The sequence below is a fragment of the Nannospalax galili genome, unplaced genomic scaffold (genome assembly GCF_000622305.1).
Source record: "Nannospalax galili isolate Female #2095 unplaced genomic scaffold, S.galili_v1.0 scaffold576, whole genome shotgun sequence".
Lineage (NCBI taxonomy): Eukaryota > Metazoa > Chordata > Mammalia > Rodentia > Spalacidae > Nannospalax > Nannospalax galili.
Genome location: NW_008339223.1, coordinates 2,917,838 through 2,939,525, shown reverse-complemented (window position 1 = coordinate 2,939,525; position 21,688 = coordinate 2,917,838). Strand labels below are relative to the sequence as shown.

The 21,688-nt window shown below is 41.7% G+C and overlaps 1 protein-coding gene across 4 annotated transcripts in view; it reads right to left on the bottom strand.

The window, feature by feature from the left end:
- The window catches only part of Plek (pleckstrin), a 141,568-nt gene that overhangs the window by 49,162 nt on the left and 70,718 nt on the right, over nt 1–21,688 (bottom strand). For 2 of the 4 annotated variants that reach the window (XM_029563931.1, XM_008833833.3), the window contains one exon: nt 2,585–2,786. The exons of the other annotated variants lie outside the window; for them this stretch is intronic. In XM_029563931.1, the coding sequence (XP_029419791.1) occupies nt 2,585–2,626 (42 nt within the window). In that variant the 5' untranslated portion in view covers nt 2,627–2,786. The remainder of the gene's footprint in view (nt 1–2,584; nt 2,787–21,688) is intronic. 4 annotated transcript variants of the gene reach the window in all.

Below are 21,688 nucleotides of genomic sequence, written 5' to 3'. Positions count from 1 at the left end.
GTGTGTGTGTGCTTATACTAGTGAAATTTTTCATTTATGTCATGTTTATTATGTGCCAGATTCCAGATGATAGCTACACTTATATAGATACATAGATTTTAATTTACACAATATATAACTGAAGGAAATCTAAAATATAAGGAAGTTAAGAGTTGCAATGCCTTATTAGGAAATTCTAGTTTCAGGCTTAGTTCTGCAGTTGAGAAAGTGACTATTTCTGAAACAAGCAGTTCTTTTAAATGCCAAGTTAGAGTGCAGAAGTTATAGCTCAGTGGTAAAACACTTGCCTGCCATATGCAAGGTCCTGATTTTTGAGCCTCAGCATTGAAAAAATTCAAACAAATGCTGAATTAGAGAATATTTGAGAATATTACAACAAAGAGTGTCTAAGTGACCCCAGAGAAAAATGCAAAAATATGAAAATTTAAATGTAATATAAATACAACTTCCATAAGAATTATAGAAGATATAAATGGTGGAACTATTGATATGAAATTTTTCTATGCTTTCTTCTAGACTTATATCCTAGATTGGCATTTACAGGTCATTATTTGAGAGAACTACTCTCATTAATTAAGATCTATCAAGCCCACATGCTTCACAACTCTGAATCAATCATTTCTACTTTCTAGTGAAATGGCCTCTTATTACAAATCAGATCTTCTATATTTTTATGACTTAGTGACTGTAAAACATAAGCACATAAACTTTATAATATTTTGTATTTTTAATAAGGCTAATGAGGTACCTTAGCAAGTAAAGGTTCCTACCACCAAGCCTGACTCAACTTAGACCCACAGAAACAACACAGTGGAAGGAGAGAGATGGCTCCTGCAAGTTGTCCTCTGGTGTTCTTCTCTGTTCTCTCTCTCTCTCTCTCTCTCTCTCTCTCTCTCTCTCTCTCACACACACACACACACACACAATGGAACACACTGTCCATTTTTATATATACACAGACACTAAATAAATGTATTAAATTTTTTAGACTTGCAGGAAATGTTTATTTCATTTGTTTGTTTCAAGATACTATTCAAAGTGATCGGGAAAGAAATCAGTCAACATTAATTATTATTGGCCATCAGAGAGGGTATTAGTGCCTATTACAAAGAATCTATATCTACTTCTGTGCATTTACATATACCTTTTCCAAAGGATGTTTCAAAGTTCAACTAGTCCAAGAGAATATGCTCTAGAAGCTTATTTATTCTCTGTCACCAGTTCATACCTCTCATCACACAGATATATTATTTACACTAACACAGATTAATTTTGATTTTTGGAAAACCCTAGGATACTGAACAGAGAGAGTATTTTCTCAGGAGTTAGAGTATTTCTGGTCCCAACTCTGATACAGCCATGTACCCTGGCATCTCAGTCTCTTCTCATGCAAATGAAGAAGTTAGGGCAGATGCTCAAAGAAAGGTCCCTCTTAACCTGATGTAAAAATGGAATCAAGCAACACTGTGTACTTATTTCCCTTAGAGGTCAAATGTTTTAGGCTAAAATGTGAAATGAATGATCTAAAACAAAGTCATAGTTGGGCATAGTTGTTCATTCCTGTAATGTCAGCACTTGGAAAACTGATTCAGGAGGCTTGCCATGAGTTCGAGGATAGTCTTGGCTACATTAAGCTATATAGTAAGACCCAATCTCAAAAATTTATTATTAGCTAGTTAATAAATGAACTGAATAGAATGGAGTAGAATTAAATAAATAAATAAAACACATTGCCTGTTCATTCAGTTAGAAAACTACACATGAGTTTAGTCAGAGTGGCTACATTTAGAGCTGCTAAGCCCATTTGGCTTCATTAAGCACATCTGTGTGCACAGAGTGTTGCCCACAGGATGTCAACAGGGCCTATGTGTGAATTCAGCATGCAAGGGAGTTTCACAACTCAGAAGCAGCAGTAGAAAGACTAACAACATTAACAAAATTCAATTTTCCTGATGTGACACTAAGCATTTTTTAGTATACTTGTGTCTCCATGTGCTACTCTTTAAGATGATACAGCTACCATTTTGGTGGCCTGTTATAGAAATTCACTAGAGTTGTGAGTGAGGAAGCTATAGTCAGCACACTCCACACACCACACACACACCAAATCCCTCACACCCTCAGAACAAGAGAATAAGGAGTTTCATGCAGCAATTCTCCACACACAAACACACAAGAAATTTAAATAAGAAATGAACAGTCTTCTAAGCCTCTGTCGCACAAGAATTTGAGAACTTTTTGCCAGAAGACACACATGTAGCTATTGAAAAGATCTTTTAAAGTGTGAGAAAGTTAGCCTAGATTTCAGATTCCTGGATTCTAGGACCTTCCAGATCCTAGAGTCTGAAATTCTCAGGCTCATAAGAGCAAACTGTGCTGAAGCCTGAGCTGGGTTAATCTGCTTTTAGGATTAAAAAAACATGTAGTGGGACATGTAGTGACTCCCCAGCCCAATACACTGTCACATGCTGCAATACTCTCTCATCTCAACCTGGCAGATCCAACATAAAGCATCCTAAAAGGAATAGGGCAACGATCTGCAAGCCAATCTGCAATTACACCCTTGTAACTGTCCCCTGCTTACCTTCTTTACAAGGTAGCCCTCCCTGATCCGTTTTGGTTCCATGCCAGATGTTCAATCAGACACACAGACACACTCTTTAGCAAGTCCTGAGTAGCTCGGTCTCCTCTGAGAGCCCAGGCGGCTGTGGGCTGTCCTTTTTACAGTGAGGACTCTTTCACAATTTCTCTTCTGGTGACAGCATGCTGACATCCTTTTTCCCTCGCTGGGGTGAAGGGGCAAAAAAAAGAGGAACTATAAAGTTGAACAGCCCATGCTTTGCTAATGCTGCATAGTACATTTAAGCTGAATGTTTATCCAAGGTAACTTTTTATGATCATATATAAAACTCGTTTCCTAAAGAGAAAAAAAAATGATGAAAAAGAAAATGAGCAGTAAAACTATATTGGTTAAAATTATCTTGCCGAGGAATTATTGTTAAGATTCTAAAAATAATAAAAATGCCAAGATGCCATCTCCATCCCCACATGCCTCAGCCCAGTTCTCATGTGTGAGCACTCATGCCAACAGGTGAGTGCCCCAGACCCCCACCCAAGTCATCCCAGTCCCCACACACCCTAGCCAAGCTCTAATCTCACTGGCATGTATACCAACTGTGATGGCTAATCCTGGGTGTCAACTTGATTTGATCTGAGATTAACTGAAAGAGAACTTCTTGATTGGATCATCTAAAGCCGGAAGACACACCCTAAATGTGGGTGTTACCTTCTGATGGCAGAGGAGAACACAGGGCTTTTTGCGGCTTGCCTTCTCTCTCACTGGTGGGTTCATCTTGCTGCTGTAGACCGAAGACTAGCTGATATTTTGGAATTTGTCAGACCTCCAGCACCAGATTGGGACTACTGAGACATCCAGCCTTGTTGACTGAGCGACTACAGATTCTCAGCCTCTCCAGTGTGGTGCAGCCATTGTTGGACTACTCGGACTCTATCCTGTGAGCTAAGCTGATAAATCTTTATACATATTCATTCTACTGGTTCTGTTTCTTTGGAGAACCCTAACTAATACACCAACCTAACCAACTAAGTGCTCCACACACACCCAGACCCAGCTGAGGTCCAGAGTAAATCACCTCAGACCTTTGCTCAGGTTCCCTGTCCCCCTCACATCCAATCCCAACCATGAGTTGTACTCACATACTCTATTAATAAGTCTTCTCCAAATCCCTTGCCCCACACCAACTTTCTATGCTGAATCCCATTAAGGAGAAACATTCTTGTGCATTCTTGGTTACCACTGAATTGGAATCACTTCATCTCTCCAACCAAATATCAACACCAGCTATCTAAAAGCCTGACCTGTCGAATCTACATACATTATCTGAAATCAGCTATGTTTGGGAAATAACAAAAACAGAACCAAACTTCCACTCATTAGAGGTAGGATAGAATCTCATATCAGACACACAAGCAATAAAAGAAGTTCATATGCCCAGGTTACAAAGCAAAAACCAAACAATACAAAAAGCCAAGAAAGACAATATGTCCCCACTAAAAAGCACTACTCCTATAAAATGCTCTCTAGTGAACATTACCTAGATGAACCTGGAGATACAGAATTTAAAAGAACATGATTTTAACTTAAAAGAAAATCAATGAATTCAATGAGCTCAAAGAGGACAAATGCAAACACCTCAATGAACTTAAAATGGATAGGAGTAAACTCCCAAGTGAAGTCCAGGAAAATACAAATATGTGGCTGAAATCCCAAAGTGTGGCAGAATTTCAAAAGAGTAAAGAGAAATACTGAAGAAAACTGAAGAGGAAATGAAGATGGAATTGAAAAACTCAGTAACCCTATTAGACACTCAAGGGAAAGCCTTACAAGTACAATGGATTAAATATAAGACAGAATATCAGATCTTGAAGATAAATTAGAGGAATTGGACAACTCATTCAAAGAATATCACAAATATTTTTAATACACAAAAGGAAAATGCAGGAATTTTGGAATGCCATCAAAAGACCAACTTTATTAATTATAGTCTTAAAAGAAACAGAAGAATCCCAGGTCAATGGCATAAACCAGATCTTCAGCAGAATCATAGAAGAAAACTTCCCCTAAGTCAAGAAAGGACATGCCCATACAGATATAAGAAGCACACAGAATATCAAATAGATATGACCAGAAAAGAAATTCCCACCATGACGTTCTATAATTAAAATACTATATATTCAGAACAAAAAAGGGCATTGAAAACTGCAAGAGAAAAGTCACAAGCCACATATTAAAGAAAGCCTACCAAATTGCAGCTGACTTCTCAATGGCGACTTTAAAACCAGAAGAATGGGGAGTAATCTACTCCAAGTTCTAAAAGACCACAGGCAAGCCAGACTATTTTGTCCAGCAAAACTTTCTACCACAATTAAAAGAGAAAGACTTTCCATGATATAAATAGGCTAAAAAAATTTGTGTACACCAAACCAGTGCTACAGAGAAGACCAGAAGCAATATTTTGGACTGAAAGGGTGAATACACATAACTAACAGGTTACAGAAATCAAACAAAGCCATAATTACTGAAAGACAAAATAGGACTAAGAACACAAACAACAAAAATAATAACAAAATGATAGCAATCAACACAACCTTTTCAATTTCTCAATAATAACTTTACACATTAATGCCTCAACTCCCAAATCAAGAGTTGAAGGAATTAAGAAACAAAATCCATCTTTTTGTTGTCTATAAGAAACTCATTTTATATTCAAGGATGGGCATTACTGCAGATTCAAAGAAAAAAGTATTTCAAGCAAATGGAACGAGGAAAGAAGCAGGCAATGCTATCCCACTGACAAAACAGACTTCAAACCAAAATTAATCAGAACATAAAAATCATTGATTATTCTGATCAAAAGAGCATTTAAGTAAGAAGACATTACAGTTTAAACATGTGCACACCAAACTCTGGCATACCCATTTCATTAACAACAAAAAAAAGCCTCTACTGGATTTCAAGATACAGATTAACCCAAGTTAGTAACAGGAAGTGATTTCAATACCCCACTTTCTCCAATACACAGGTCATCTCAACAAAAAATAAGCATAAAAACAAACATTAAATGATGTCATAGCTAGACATGATGGCACACGCCTTTTAATCCCAACACTTAGTAGGCAGAGGCAGGCAGATCTCTGAGTTTGAGGCTAGCATGGTATATATACTGAGTTCCATGCTGAAGGATAAATGCCTGGACTTAAATGGGCCCCAAGCTAGCTTCCAAAGGGTCCATACCAGTTAAGTAAACCTGAGATCTGAGCTAATATCCTAGGATATTAGCAAAATCCTTAACCAAGAGCCTATGTTATCTCAGAAAAATAAATAGCAGCCCATACTGTCTCAAAACCTCCAAACCGTGTCACCAGCACTTACACTGAACTACAAAAATAGCCCTACCCCACCCCTCCCTTTCTCAATCCCCCATCTCTTATAAGCAGCCCACCAATTGTAACTTGGAGCACAGCTTCAAATCCTAGAGAAACTGTCTGTAACCTTCACTGTTTTTAACAAAGAACCAGCTAGCTGCTCCTGAGGTCAGTCCCATTTTCATGTCACCCTGGTCAATCCCCATCTAACATTTTCTAACACATGCCAGCCAGGACTACATTGTGAGACTCTGTCTCTAAATAAATAAATAATAAATAAAATCACATATCAAGTAGACTTAAAGATATCTACAGGATATTCCATACTGGGACAAAAACAAGTCAGTAAATACAGGAAAACTGAAATAGCTCTGTGTGTCCTTCCTCTGACCAGAATACGATAAAGCCTGAGCTCAACAGCAAAAGGGCTCTAGAAATTACACAAATCCATGGAGATTAAACAACTTCTGAATGATGGACAGGTCAAAGAAAAAGATCAAGAAAGAAATTTTAAAAACTTCCTGTAAATAAATGAAAATGAAAACACAGTGCATCAAAGCCTCTGGATCACATTAAAAGCAGTTCTAAGAGGGAAATCTATCACTCAAAGTGCCTACATTAAAAAATCAGAAAAAAGACCAACTTGGTGGCGCACGCCTTTAATCCCAGCACTTGGGAGGCAGAGGCAGGTGGATCTTTGTGAGTTCGAGGCCAACCTGGTCTACATAGTGAGTTCCAGGACAGCTGGGGCTACTGGGAGACCCTGTCTCAAAAAAGACCAAAAAAATTTTTTTTAATCAGAAAAAGCTCAAATAAATGACCTGATAATACAACTTAAGGGTTTGGAAAAACAAGAACAAACCTAATCCAAATCTAGTAGATAGGAAAAAATAATAAAAACCAAGGCAGAAGTTAAGGAAACCAAAACAAATAATACAAAGAATTAACAAATCTAAGAATGGGTTCTTTGAGGAAATATGTAAGACTGACAAACCCTTAGCCAAATTAACCAAACAAAAGAAAGAGGAGACACAAATTGACAAAAATTAGAGATAGAAAGGGGAGAATACTTTTTTTAAAAAAACTATACTCCACTAAAAGAAATGAATGCATTTCTAGATTCATCCAAAACACCAAAGTTAAACCAAGGAAAATATAGCTGTAGCAATGGAGTCTTATGCTAACGCACTAAGAAGGTTGCCAAAATCATAGGTGACAGTGAAGGCTATAGAACTGCAGATCTTGTGGTACAGCTCTGAGCTACTCACAGTGAAAGCCATACAACTGCTGAACTGGATGTGAAGGAAGGCATCATTGGTGATACGAGAGTACTGGTTCTAACAGAAAGTGTCCAAGTAAAGCAACAAGTTCTATTGAATGCAGCTGAAGCAGCAGGAGTGGTTCTACATGTAGACCATATTACAAAAGCAGCACCAAATAAACGTCCTGGATTACCACCTAAGCATTTGCTATTGATCACAGGATACCACAACTGTATTTGAAAGACATCAACCTTTTTTATAAGTTAAAATTATTTATTTATTGGGAAGTTAATTACTACTGGGTGAGGAATAGCTGATTTTTTTTAAGGGAGTCAGTCTACATAGGCTGACTAGACCCGAGTGGATGAACTTGCACTGAGGGACATCACTAACTTAACTCAGTGGGCCTTAACATAATGACAGAATGCATGAAATTCAGTGGAGAGGGAAATGTGGGAGGATGCTGATGAGTATGGGAGTATAAAGATGATTAAGATTTGTATGAATACACAAAACCTCAATAAAATATATTTTAAAATTATTAAGGTAAATTATTTCTATAATGTGAATTTTAATGTTATTTAAACAGCATCTATGATTTTTTCAGTGTATATTTTTATCGAATTTTTATGCCTTTCATATAAATTATCTTAATCATCTTTATACTCCCTCACCCATCTGTACCCTTAGAGCCCCCTGCCCCCCACTGGATTTCATGCATTCTGTCGCATATGTTAAGGCCTATTGACTCTAGTTAATACACCCAGATGTGAAAGACATGTAAGCAAGGGTGAGAGCATGGCTCAGCTGACTTGTAGAAGCATGTGATAATAATAGCAGACTTCTGTTGTTTTAGGCTACCCACTTTGAGCCGTGGTTACAGCAGCCCTCAAAAATTAATGCAGTTTCTAATAGTCTATAGAATAAACATGGCCAACTTTTGATTCTGATCATGTGATAATGGGAAAGTTACTTAATCATTCTGCTACAGAAAAATCAGACACCAACAGCCGAAGTCAGGTGAGGAGAGGAAGTTTAATTTGACACTAGCAGGATTGACCCCCCCAATCAAAGGACTCAGACCCCTTGTTCAAGTTTTGGAGGGTTTTTGTACTCACATAAGGAATGCAAACAAAAGGTACAGAGCATATACATAGTAATTAAGTAAGATAACAGGGCAACAAAGGTAATAGAAATGCAAAGGTAACAGAAATGTGAAAGCCTTAGGCAACAAAAATTTCTATACAGGAATGTGATCTTTTGGAAAACAGGCTTCTGTCCTGGATAACCACAGGGGGCAGGGGAAGATTCCAGTTTACTTCCCCATTTCTCTCTCTAGACTTTCCCTGCTCCAGAGTTCTTAATTACCAACACATTGCAAAAGCTTTTAGAAACTGACTTGCTCTTCTATTTCCATAATAATTCTGTCTCAGTTTTATCATGAAAAGTGGGGATAATAATACATATCCAATGAGATCATTCTGAAGATTAAAGATCATGCATGTTTAGAACATTGTGGGGAGCATAGTAAATGTTTGTAAATGTTAGTTATTCTTTACCCTCAAGACAAGTTTTTATTATCATAAGACTGTCCTTTCTCAAGAAGTTTAACAGAGATTATAGAAGCAATCATAGAACTGGATTTCTAACTAGTTAGAACATTTCTTCACTCTACTAGTCACTGTTTGGGGGCTGTAATAAACAGAAACCGACTTGCTCATAGAGGCAAATAGTAATTTACTGGAAGAAAATAGACTGACTTTAAGGAAAAATGAAGACTAAGGTCTCTGAAAAGAGGAATCTGGGCAGCTATGGGGTCCTAGAAAACAAGAACTACCAGAGTGACTTTATAAAACACCAAGAAAACAATATGCCCATGATTTCCAGCACTACACAGTGTTCAGGCACCAGGTCTCTGAGTGACCTAATTTGATTTAGGGGTCCCTTCTCAGGTCTCTGGGGTGGGGGCAGCATGCAAACTATAGCCCTCAATAGAACCTGCTCAGTGGAGACAGGAGACAGTTTCCCAAAATTAAATTCCAGGTTACTACTAAGCAGGAGAAGTAAAATAAAGTGAAAGGCCTCTGAAGAACTGGGAAAGATAGGAGGGAAGTTCTGCTAAGAGTTCTCAGAAAACCTGCTAATTCACTCTTCATTTTTCTAGTTCATTCTAACAAGCAGTCTAACAACCCGTCTATTTTCAACTTCATTTTATTTATTTATTTATTTATTTATTTGTTATTTTTATTTTATGTGTATGCGCGTATTGCCTGCATGTAGGTAAGTGCACCCTTATTGTGAAATGCCCACGGAGGTCAGAAGAGGCTGTCGGATCCCCTGGGACTGGAGTTACGGACAGTTGTTAGCTGCCAGGTGGGTGCTAGGATACGAACCTGGGTCTTCTGCAAGAACAACCAGTGTTCTTAACCACTGAGCCATCTCTCCAGCCCTCAACTTCATTGTATACAGGTATTCATTTCACAAAATTATAGTGGTTTGCTAACAGTTTCCCATTACACTGACACTAATTAGAAATTATTGAAAAGCATTGGGAGTGGGAAGTGAAAGAAACAACATTTGATGGCACTTGAGCAAAACAGAAACAGATAAAAGTGATAATTTGTTGTTTATATCCAAATATTTTGCTATGTCTAGAAGGACAGTGGAAGTCACCATTTATAGGTTGATCAAGTCTTAATCCCTGACCAAATTTATCTCCTTTTGTTTAATTTAACAACTCATTTCTGGTTTAGACTGCTTTAAGGCTTTAAAGAGCCTTACACAGAAATACCATTGTTTTTTATTTTGTTTTGTTGTTACTTCTTTGTTTGATTTTGATGCATACTGTGTAAAAAATACTTCCCTGGTTGCTGAATAATCCATTTCAAGAACTATGGAGTCTATTATGTGCCGGGTACAGAAGTAAAAAAATATCTTCCTATCATGGGACTTAGAAATGTGTGATCCACTAACAACTGATGGATTAGGCACCACCAAGTTTGCTCCTGCAGCTCCTCATGGCTGCTTAGCAGCACCTACTGGTCAGCTGTCACAGTTCAGTGACCACAATTCAAGCCTGATGGGCTTGGGAATCCCTATGTGCAGGAGAAATCAGGACGCAGGGGATGCAGTGGAGTGTAAACCAATGCATACTTTATTCTAAGAAAAAACCTTATTTATAGTATAAGAGGAAGAGAAAATGTTCTTCACAAGCCAAATTATCTCATCATGATGTTTATCGTACCTTCATGATATTTGCAGTACCTTTGTGTTCCCAGGGCTCAGCCCGTTTTGGAATCGTATCCGTCCTTATTAAACATTCTGTTCTTTAATTATAACTTTATTAGCTACGCAGCTTTGTTATACAAGCTTACTTAGGTATGTTTAATAGGATTCTAGGAACAGTCAGTCTCATCATAGGAATAACTGCAAAAGAAGAACATCCAAGTTCCCAGGGAACTGAGGCCTCCCGTTCCAGCTCTGAGTTGATTTCAGATCAGAGCTCAGACCTTCAAAGCCAGTAAATGGAATTCCAAATCAATGCCATCATTCAAGATTTCTCTTTCCTGGTCTGACTCCTTTGATTTATGGGATCAGTCCCGCTAGTGTCAAATTAAACTTCCTCTCCTCGCCTGATTTCAGCTGTTGGTCTCTGACTTTTCCATAACATTTCTGGAGTTCCCCAGTGAGATCAAATCTCCTTACTCTCATTGATAATGGAGGCTGCCACTCCTGGGCCCTGCAGCCCTGCAGCACCTAGAACAGAGAAGTGAGCACCCCCGAAAAATGTCCTCTGGGGTCTCCTTCCAGGAGGCCAGACAGAGCTGCATAGCCCAGGACCCAGGTGAAGCAAGCCAGAGTCCCAGAATGGATGTCCAGACCAGGTAATGGGCCCCAGGTTAGACAGCTGGAAGCCAACACACACTGATACCCCGCAGGAGGCTACATACAAAGTCTTGTGATTCCAAGATGGCACTGGCCTCAAGTCAGGAAGGAATGGGGACAAGAACTTAACCTCAAGGTAATTCTGAGATACTGGTCCCATTTATGATAAAACAGGAATCAGGCAGGAAACTGGGCCGCAACTAAACCTTGACATGATTCCAAGGTCCTGGCCTGGTTTTAGGTAGAACAGGAATTTAGTGGGAATAAGTAAGGAACAACTACCTTAAACTCTGAATGATTGTGTGTGAATGTGAGAGTGAAAGTAATGGTTCCATGGCTCTGTGAGGCCATGGAATCTGACTGAGCCTCACCCTGTGGTCCCCCTGAGGGGTGTCCAAGCACAGAGACTAAATGTGTGGTCCTAAGGTAAGATCTCTTAAATCACTGAGAAATGGCCAGCCAGGAAGACATCTGAATGAGGGAAACTAGGACCCTCCACCCCTCCTATCTCAGGCACATATAAAATTTCACATGGGTTCCTCCCAGTCCAAATGTCAGACCCAGACTGTCCTCCAAATCATGCTGGACAACTTTAAACTAGGCTATGTGTGAAATTCACTATGTGTGAAATTATAGCATTAAGATAAAACTCTCCAAATTAAAAACTTTCTGTGAAGTCCAGGGACTTGAAATCAGGCCATGCTGAATAAGAATCCCTGAGCCCAAATAGATGCTACTTGAACCCTAAAACCTAGCCTCATACTTACCAGAAGAGGAGGGAGAACTTCCCCATAGCTATGAGGAGATTATGGAGGAAGCATTCTTGGATCCACATTTAAAGGATGAGTGCCTACATGCAAAGGGCCATCTGAACAAAACTCCTTGATTTTTGTATTTTGGGTGCACCTAGTTTGCATGGAATTATGTCATGGGTGTCTATGATAATCATTTTCCATGTGTCGTTTGAGATTTCATGCAATTATGTCATGTATGTCTATAAATTTTCTCATGTGTTAAGTGTGAGACTCTGACTCATCTAACTGCTTCTTTCTGATTCTGTAATTTGCTTGGCTTAAAGATTTAACCCCTGCCATAACTGTAGGGGGGAATGAAGAGTCAAAATGCAAGTGTCAGAATACACTGACTCCATTTTGGCTAGCTGTTTCAGGCAAGCCTGAACAAGCCCAGGCATGTTGTAAATCTCCAGTTGCTACCCCCCCAAAGCCACAGATTAAGCAAGCCCAGGCATGTAAAAGACTTATAAGGTAGAAGCAGAATCTTCTGGCCCTACAGATAACAGCCAACACATTCCAATGCCCTAAAGACAGCCCCTACCAATAAAATCCTCCCTGTACTCAGAACATAGGACCATCCAATCATTTTAAAGTGCATCTGGCACATGCGGGCTTCAGCAAAGTTCCCTATAAAAAGCTTTCTCCATCCTGGTTGGGGCTCTCAGTACGGATCCGCTGCGTTGGTGAAATCTGTGGGCCCAAGTTTAATCCTGAATAAAGGCTCTTTGCTGTTGCATACACTCCAGACTCCTTGGCAGTCATTGGGGGTCACGAAATCTGGGCATAACATTTGAGGGCTCATCCAGAATCCCCAAGACCCCACAGGACCCCCAGAGCATTGAGCCTGGTCCAGCCAGTAAGTGTCTTTGTCTCCTTGTTTGTGTTGCAAGCTCTTGAATTTGGGCCCCATTACCTTGTTAGCCTGTTGGCGGTCTACGCACTGGAAGACCCTGGGCCGTGGGACTTGGGGGACATCCTGGACCCACCTGATAGGGATCGGATCCCGCTTGTAATTTTGAGGGGTGAGGCAGGTCACATCTGCGGAACGGCGAAAGGCCAACATCCCACTTTCAGTTCTTGCTTAAGGCACCAGGAAGTATTGTCTTGTCATTGTGCGTCTTTGTATTGTCTGTGTTATTTGTGACTTACTTAGTTATAGACATGGGACAAAGTCAAGTAACACCCTTAAGTCTTTTCCAGGACCAAAAAGAGGGCTAGAGAACAAGGGTTGGCAGTCAAGAAAGGCAAACTATCTTTTGCAGGAATGAATGGCCAACCTTCAATGTTGGATGGCCAGAGGAGGGAACATTTGACCTCCCCACTAATTACAGGGCTAAAAACATCATTTTTGGGTGACCAGAACACCCCAACAAGGTTCCTTACATTGCAACCTGGCAGATCCTGGTTGAAGAGCCCCCTCCCCCCCAATGGCTCAAACCATTTTTGCTGCCGCAGGATTCAAAGACAACCATCCTTTCCCTGCATGATGTCGAGCAGCAGAAAAGTGAAACTAAACTGTCTGCCCCACTTTATCCTGTCCTCCAGGGCAGTACGAAGGAAGAACTTCTGTTTGAGCCTCCCCCATACTTTCCCACACCTCTGGCACAACTGGGGTGTTCAGAGCCCCCAGGAGAGGCTGAGGCTGCCCAGGCCTCTGGGGCTGAAAGCCCTCCCCAAACTCGGAGGAGGGTCCAAAGAGGATAGCCACAAGCAGCGACAGACTCCACTGTCCTTCCCTTAAGGGCAGTGGGACCCCTTAATGAGGAAGGAGACCAACAGATGCAAAATTGGCCATTTGCCACCAGTGACCTCTACAATTGGAAATTGCAAACAGCCAAATTCTCTGAGAAACCACAGGGCCTTATTGATCTGTTAGAATCTGTTCTTTTCACCTATCAGCCCACTTGGGACAACATCCAGCAGCTATTACAGGTTCTATTTACCACCAAGGAGAGGGATTGGATCGAAACTGAGGCCCAGCAGCTGGTCCCCAGGGTGGATGGGAATCCCACCACCAAACAGGTGCTGATTGATGAAGCCTTCCCATTAGCCGACCAAACTGGGACTTCGATGTGGCAGAAGGTAAGGAGGGGCTCCAGGTCTACCGCCAGTCTCAAATGGGGGGTCTCCAGGCCACCACAAGGTGCCCAACTAATTTGGCTAAGATTAGTGATCTGCAGCAAGAAAAAACAGAATCCCCAGCAGCCTTTTTAGAAAGGATCCTTGAGGCATTGCGCACTTATACACCCATGAATCCAGAACCACCAGAAAACAAGAATGCAGTCATATTGGCCTTTGTCAACCAGTCAGTGCCTGACATTAGGTGCAAATTATAGAAACTAGATAGATTGGCAGATACGACTCTGCCGGAGCTGTTGGCAGTGGCAGAGAGGGTCTATAACCACAGAGAAAGCCTGGAAGACAAACAAGCTTGAGCCGCAGCTGCTTCTAGTACCAAGCAGACAGGAGACTTTGCTAAGATCCTTCTGGCTATGACCACAAGGTCGCCTGATGAGCAGGAACATCAACTGTGCTACCTCTCTGCAGACCCAGGTAGGAAACCCTGGGGAAGGGCGACTGAAGTTACAGAAGAACCAATGTGCTTATTGCAAAAAGATGGGCCACTGAATAAAAGATTGCCCAGAAAAATCTGCTGGGTGAGACAGGGCCTGAAGAGGGGTACAAATCTTTGAGCTTGGAGAAATAAGTGCTCACATTCATTTCACCCCTAGTGGGGCCCAAATGACTGAATAAGAAGGCCACTCAATCCAAGTACTCACCCTACAACTAGAAGATGGGTTTAGGTTACATTAAAAACCAGCCTCTACACCAAAGGAGGAGATTTCCACCTGGCTAAAGGAGTTCCCCACAGCCTGGGCTGAGACAGGGGGCATGGGGCTGGCAGCCCACAGCCCCCCATCTGGATAGAGCTTAAGCCTGGAATCCTATCAGCCAGAGTTAAACAGTACCCTATGTCCCAGGAGGCCAGGCAGGGGATCACTCTTCATATCAGGCACCTGAGAGGTCACAGTGTCTTGGTGCCTTGCCGATCAGCTTGGAATACCCCCCTCCTGCTGGTCAAAAAACCAAATTCAACTGACTATCGGCCAGCCAAGGACTTGAGAGAGGTAAACAAGTGGGTTATGGATGTTCATCCAATGGTACCTAATCCTTACACTCTCTTGAGTTCCTTGCCACTTTCCAGAAACTGGTACACGGTGTTAGACTTGAAAGATGCCCTCTTTAGCCTTCCTCAGGCCAAAGACAGCCAGCCTTTCTTTGCTTTCGAATGGCAAGACCAGGAAATCAGTTTCAACGGGCAGCTGACTTGGACCCGCCTGCTGCAGGGATTCAAAAATTCACCCACCCTGTTTGATGAGGCCCTCTATGAAGACCTGGGTGAGTACCGGCAGGAACACCCCCAGCTCACCCTATTACAATATGTGGATGACATCTTGATAGCTGCTGATGACACCTCGCAGTGTCAGCAGGGAACTAGAGACCTCCTGGCAACCCTAGGTAGACTGAAATATCGGGCATCTGCCAAGAAAGCCCAAATATGCCAGAGAGAGGTTACCTATTTGGGATACATATTAAAAGATGGGCAACGGTGGCTTACAGATGCCAGGAAAGAAACAGTGATGAAAATACCCACCCCTCATTCCCAGAGGGCAGTGAGGGAGTTCCTGGGGTCAGCAGGATTCTGCTGCTTGTGGGTCCCAGGATTTGCTGAATTGGCGAGACCCCTCTATGAAGTCACACGGGAAAGCGAGCTCTTTGTTTGGATGGAGGTCCAGGAAGAGGCCTTCAGTAAGATCAAACAGGCCCTCCTAGCTGCCCCAGCCCTGGGACTTCTGGATGTTGCTAAGCCTTTTCATCTGTTCGTAGATGAAAAGAAGGGGGTGGCAAAAGGAGTCCTAACTCACACTCTGGGGCCCTGGAATAGGCCAGTGGCATATCTGTCAAAAAAAACTGGACCCACTTGCCGCTGGGTGGCTGCCATGTTTTTGAATTATAGCAGCCACAGCTCTTCTAGTCAAAGATGCAGACAAGTTAACCTTAGGACAAGAATTGTGTATCACAACCTCTCATGCAGCCACCCAACCACTGGTTGAGCAATGCCCTAATGACTCACTATCAAAGCTTGCTTCTTAATCCCCCAAGGATTCGTTTCCTCCAGAGCACAGCCCTCTATCTGGCCACTATGCTGCCTGATCTGGACCTGGACATGCCCTTGCACAATTGCACAGGGATCTTGAGACAAGCACATGGGCTCAGAAAAGACCTGACTGTTCAGCCACTTCCTGATGCAGAAGCTACTTGGTTTACTGATGGCAGCAGTTTCATGCAGAATGGATGGAGGTATGCTGGGGCAGCAGTAGTAACAGAGACCAAAACTGTCTGGGCAGTGGCTCTACCTGTAGGGACTTCAGCCCAGAGGGCTGAGCTGATAGCCTTGACCAAGGCTCTTAAATTAGGCAAGGACATAAAATTGAACATGTATAGATAGCCAGTATGCCTTTGCCACAGCCCATGTACATGGGGCCATCTACCAGGAGAGGGGCCTGCTCACAGCTGAGGGAAAGACTATTAAAAATAAACAAGAAATCCTAGACTTAGTGGCTGCCCTATGGCTACCCAAGAAACTGGCTGTCATCCATTGCCCTGGGCACCAGAAGACAGATACGCCTATAGCCTGAGGAAACCAGAAGGCAGACCAGGTTGCCAAGGAGATGGCCCTGGAAGCCTCCCCAGTCCTGGTTGTCCATCTGCTGGACCCAGGGGCACCCGTGCTACCAGACCAACCTGATTACTTAAAGGATGACCTGAGGCTGATATACAAACTTCCAATGACCCAAAAGATTGATGCCTGGTGGCATACAGGGAACCTCAGGATTATCCTACAAAGTAACTTAGCCAAAGACCTTCTCAATCACATCCATCAGACCACCCACCTGGGTATTCAAAAGACAGAAGATCTCCTAAGAAACGCTCACTCCAAGGTTCTGAACCCCCAACACATGTTGATTCAGTTACCTCCAAATATCTTAGCTGCAGGCTGACAAACGCAGAGAAACTTCCCAAAGAACAGGGGACCTGCTTAAGAGGCTCCAAGCCTGGAGCCCACTGGGAAATGGACTTCACAGAGATAAAACCTGGCAAATATGGTTGCAAATATCTTTTAGTTCTGGTAGATAATTTTCAGGATGGACTGAGGCGTACCCTACCAAACATGAGATTGCACAAATGGTCACCAAGCAGCTACTGGAAGACATTCTGAGCTCAGACAACAGACCAGCAGTCACCTCTCAGGTAACATACGAGTTAGCAAAAGTACTGGGGGAAAAATGGAAATTACATTGTGCCTACCAGCCCCAGAATTCTGGACAGCTAGAGAGGATGAATAGAACCCTAAAAGAGACCCTTGCAAAATTAACCATGGAGACTGAAGGGGACTGGGTGGCTCTCCTTCCCTTTGCCCTATACAGGGTATGGAACTCCCCCATCTGTTGGGTTTAACTCCATATGAAATCATGTTTGGAAGACCCCCTCCCATCCACCCCAATTTAAAAGCTGAATTGCTTGCTAAGTTTGATAACTGTCAATTGCTTGATTCTCTTGAGGCTGTGGCACATGCCCACAATGATGTGTGGCCCCATCTGAAAGCCATTTATGAGACTGCTCCTCCTCCTACCCTGCACAACTACCAGCCTGGTGATTGGATCTACGTTTGCAGATACCACCGAGAGACCCTAGAACTTCACTGGAAAGGACTGTATGTGGTGCTCCTGACAACCCCAACTGCAGTAAAGGTAGACAGAGTTGCCACCTGGATTCATCACACCCACGTATGACTAGCAAATCCACACCCAGACCCATGATTGGGTCATCCCTAGTTACTAGGAGAGGGGGAAATATGGGACTCTGACTCATCTAAACACTTCTTTCTGTTTCTGTAATTTGCTTGGATTAAATATTTAACCCCTGCCATAACTCTAGGGGAGAATGAAGAGTCAAAAATGCAAGAGTCAGAATACACTGACTCCATTTGGCTAGCTGTTTCAGGTAAGCCTGGACAAGCCCAGGCATGTTGTAAATCTCCAGTTGCTACCCCCTCCCCCCAGAAAGCCACAGTTAATTATCAAGCAAGCCTGGCCACGTAAAAGCCTTATAAGGTAGAAACAGAAACTCTGCCCCTACAGATAACAGTCAGCACCTTCCAATGCCCTTAAGACAGCCCCTACCAATAAGAATCCTCCCTGTTCTCAGAACATAGGACCATCCAATTATTTTAAAGCACATCTGGCATGCGCGGGCTTCAGCAAAACTCCCTATAAAAAGCTTACCCCACCCTGGTTCGGGGGGTCTCAGTACAGATTTGCTGCATAGGTGAAATCTGAGGGCTCAAGCTTAAGCCTGAATAAAGGCTCTTTGCTATTGCATACACTCCAGACTCCTTGGCGGGCATTGGGGGGTCACGATATCTGGGCATAACATTGAGATCTCAAGTAATTCTGTCATGTGTGCCTGGATCATTGTATTCATATGTTTTTGTCAAAAAAAACTGGCCACTTCAGTTATTATTTTCATTCATTTATTGTACACAAAATGTATTAGTCACTTTTCTATTGCTGTGATAGAAACACTGACCTGAGCAACTTACAGAAAGAAGAGTTTATTTGAACTTATGGTTCCAAGGGAATTACAGTACATCATGGTAGGGAGGCATGGTAGCTTGTCGCAAGTGGAGTTATTAAGGCTTAGTTGAGCATCACCTCGTTATGCGAGGGAGGATAAATATTTCTAGAGCCAATGTCTTTCAATGCATTTATTTGGGGAATCATGAACAAATTTCACACATAACACAACGACAGATAAGAGTACCAGTCCTAGGGCCAATGCCCGAGTGGTGTCGTCTCAGTTGGATGTGGTGACGATAGTCTCGGCTCAGCTTGGTTGTCTCCTGGTCTAGGGTCAAGTCAGGTTCGGATGTTTGCGACATGAAGTTCCTCTTTTTTCTCACAGTCCAGAGACGGGATCAGTTAGAAGATGGGGCCACACAGCTGACGGGAGTTCAGCTCATATGTGCACCTACGAACTGATTTTCCTCTGGGTTTTTATAGTTCTTATGCATGACTTGGCTTTATCAGTTGCTTACGTCATTTGGCTAATCACACAGTTACACTCAGGTTGCTAGGTTACATTCTAGGGCTACTAAGTGATGCTCTTATCTTTAATGTACACACTTTGGATATGTTTACATACTTTTGCTACAGTTCTTTTTTGATTCTTAGTTTCTTAATTCTATTACATTCAATACAATTCTTAATTCTTAATTCCCTATTCTAATACATTCAGTACATAGCTGGAGGTGGCTGGACCAGCAGAAACTAAGCTTATCATGTAGGCACAGGAAGCGAGACCAACTGCAGATTTGGCAAGGTTTAAGAACTCTCCAAGCCCACCCCCAGTGACATGTTTCCTCCAGGATAGCCATACCTTCTAAAACCTCCCAAAACAGTGCCACTATCTGGGGACCAAATGTCCAAACACTTGGAGCCTATGGGGGGACATTTTCATTCAAACCACCACACAAAATTATTGGCTGTATTTTGCTTTATTTTGGCATACCTAATTAAAATACACATGCAGATTTATAAAAATGAATATTTTAATAGTAGAGTTAAAGGCCTTATAAATTTGAGGACCTTAAACATCTTTAAATTTATTGAAAAATGATTCTAGGTCTATTAAGTGATTAACAAAAGTTTTAAGTGCTACTTGTTTATACAAAACAGTATCTGAAGCTGCTCAAGACACAGAGGCAGGTAGATCTCTGTGAGTTTAAGGCCAGTCTGGTCTGCACAGTAAGATAGTGAGTCCCAGGCCAGCTGGGGCTACAGGAGACCCTGCCTCAAAAAGACCAAAAAACAAAACAAACAAACAAACAAACAAAAAACAGTATCTGAGTTGGTTGTTTAAGGACCTTATTTGTTAGATACCTTTTGGTTTGGGTTTGCTTTCATAGTATTTGCTTTAAAGTATCTCTGGTTTGCTTGCTTTGGAAGTATTTTGGTTTTGATATTCTCAGTCTGGTTTGTGTTGCTTTCTAGAAGCCTGAAAATGGTTTGAGTAAATTGAACTCCAGTTGGTTATGTTTGACTTATCTTCAGAGCTCAGATGAATTCTGGGACTGATCTTCCTGTCCTTTTTATCTTGTCCTTTGTCCTCTGTTTCCTGCAGTGTAGCTCTGTATGCAGGCAAATGTGGCCTGTTTGGGGGAGGGAACATTTTGTCCCTGGAAACTCTGCTGGTGTAAATGTGGCTCTGCACTTTTCTCCCTTGGAGAAACTCTTGCTTTTAGCACTCATGGTTTAAGTCTGCATTGAACTGCCTTTATATTAGCTATTCCTAAAACTCCTATCGGTAATTGAAACCAGAAATCTTAGTTTGGCTTGAATGGTGGTCTCTGATACCTGGAAGAGCTCCACCAGGCTCCTGGAAATGGCCACATGGCAGTGGTGCTTTTGTTTCTCTGGCTAGAGGACCCCTGGATTAGAGCTAGTAGCACATGACTTCTGGGGTACCTTGTAAGAACCAATCCCCAAGATGGCCTAAGCCAGTCTCTTACCTTCAGAACAGCCTGGGACAAAATGAGACAACTACAATGTGCTCAGAATAACTACTTATAGACATTATTATACTTATCTTGTAAAAATTACCATGTACTTTTATGCATACACTTTTGTGCAAACACTGAACAACCTCTAGATATCTCTGAGAATTAGCTCATAACTGCTGACTACAGTGTGTCTTTTTAGATGCTGGGCAGTGATATGATTTTGGGTTTGTTTCTTTCCCAATCTTTCCCACTCCCTTTTTCCTCATAGGAAGCAAAGGACCACCCTGAGCCTGAGCTGTTGCTGTCACAGACTGCCAGCCCTGCAGACTTGGCATGCTGACTCCTCTGACCCTGTGGGCTGTGCTTTTGTGCCTTTGGCTCTCATTCTAATTTCCTGCATGCTACTATAGGAAAGAGTTAACTGTAGACAGCTGTCTTTGACTCATACTCATGAAAACTATTATACTCTATGCTTTTTGTACTGTCAATCTTAAACAGTCTTTAATTCTGTTTTCCATCACTTGTTGAGTCTGAAACCAAGTTAGAAATATTTACCATATTAAAATGCAAATAATATTTCTGAAAATGCTTTCTTCAAGTGAAAGCCCTTATGTCTAGCATCAATGTATATGGCTTTGTTCAGCACAGCCATTTTTAAGATGAGATTCATATATATTATATATATTACATATATACAAATGTGTGTGTATGTATGTATGTATGTGTGTATATGGATGTATATGTAAAGTACTGCTGGTTTTTAAGAACTTCTTTTATATACATCTGATCAGAATTTTGTCAAGGTAATTAATCGGTCTTGGTTTTGAAACTGGTTTGTTGTGACATTGTGTCTAACCACAGTATTTATTGAATGAGATGGTTGTGAATATGTAGACTTATGTTTAATACTAAGGAAACAATTAAATAATAATTTACTAAGTATCAAATTGACTTGTAAGTTCTCATGTAAACTGAAATTGTTAAATTACAACATGGCTCCTATTACTTAAGAATATAAATTAACTGGGGCTGGAGAGATGGCTCAGCGGTTAAGAACACTGACTCTTGCAGAAGACCCAGGTTTGAATCCCAGCACCCACATGACAACTAACAACTGTTCATAACTCCAGTCCCAGGGTATCCGACAGCCTCTTCTGACCTCTGCGGGCATTGCACAA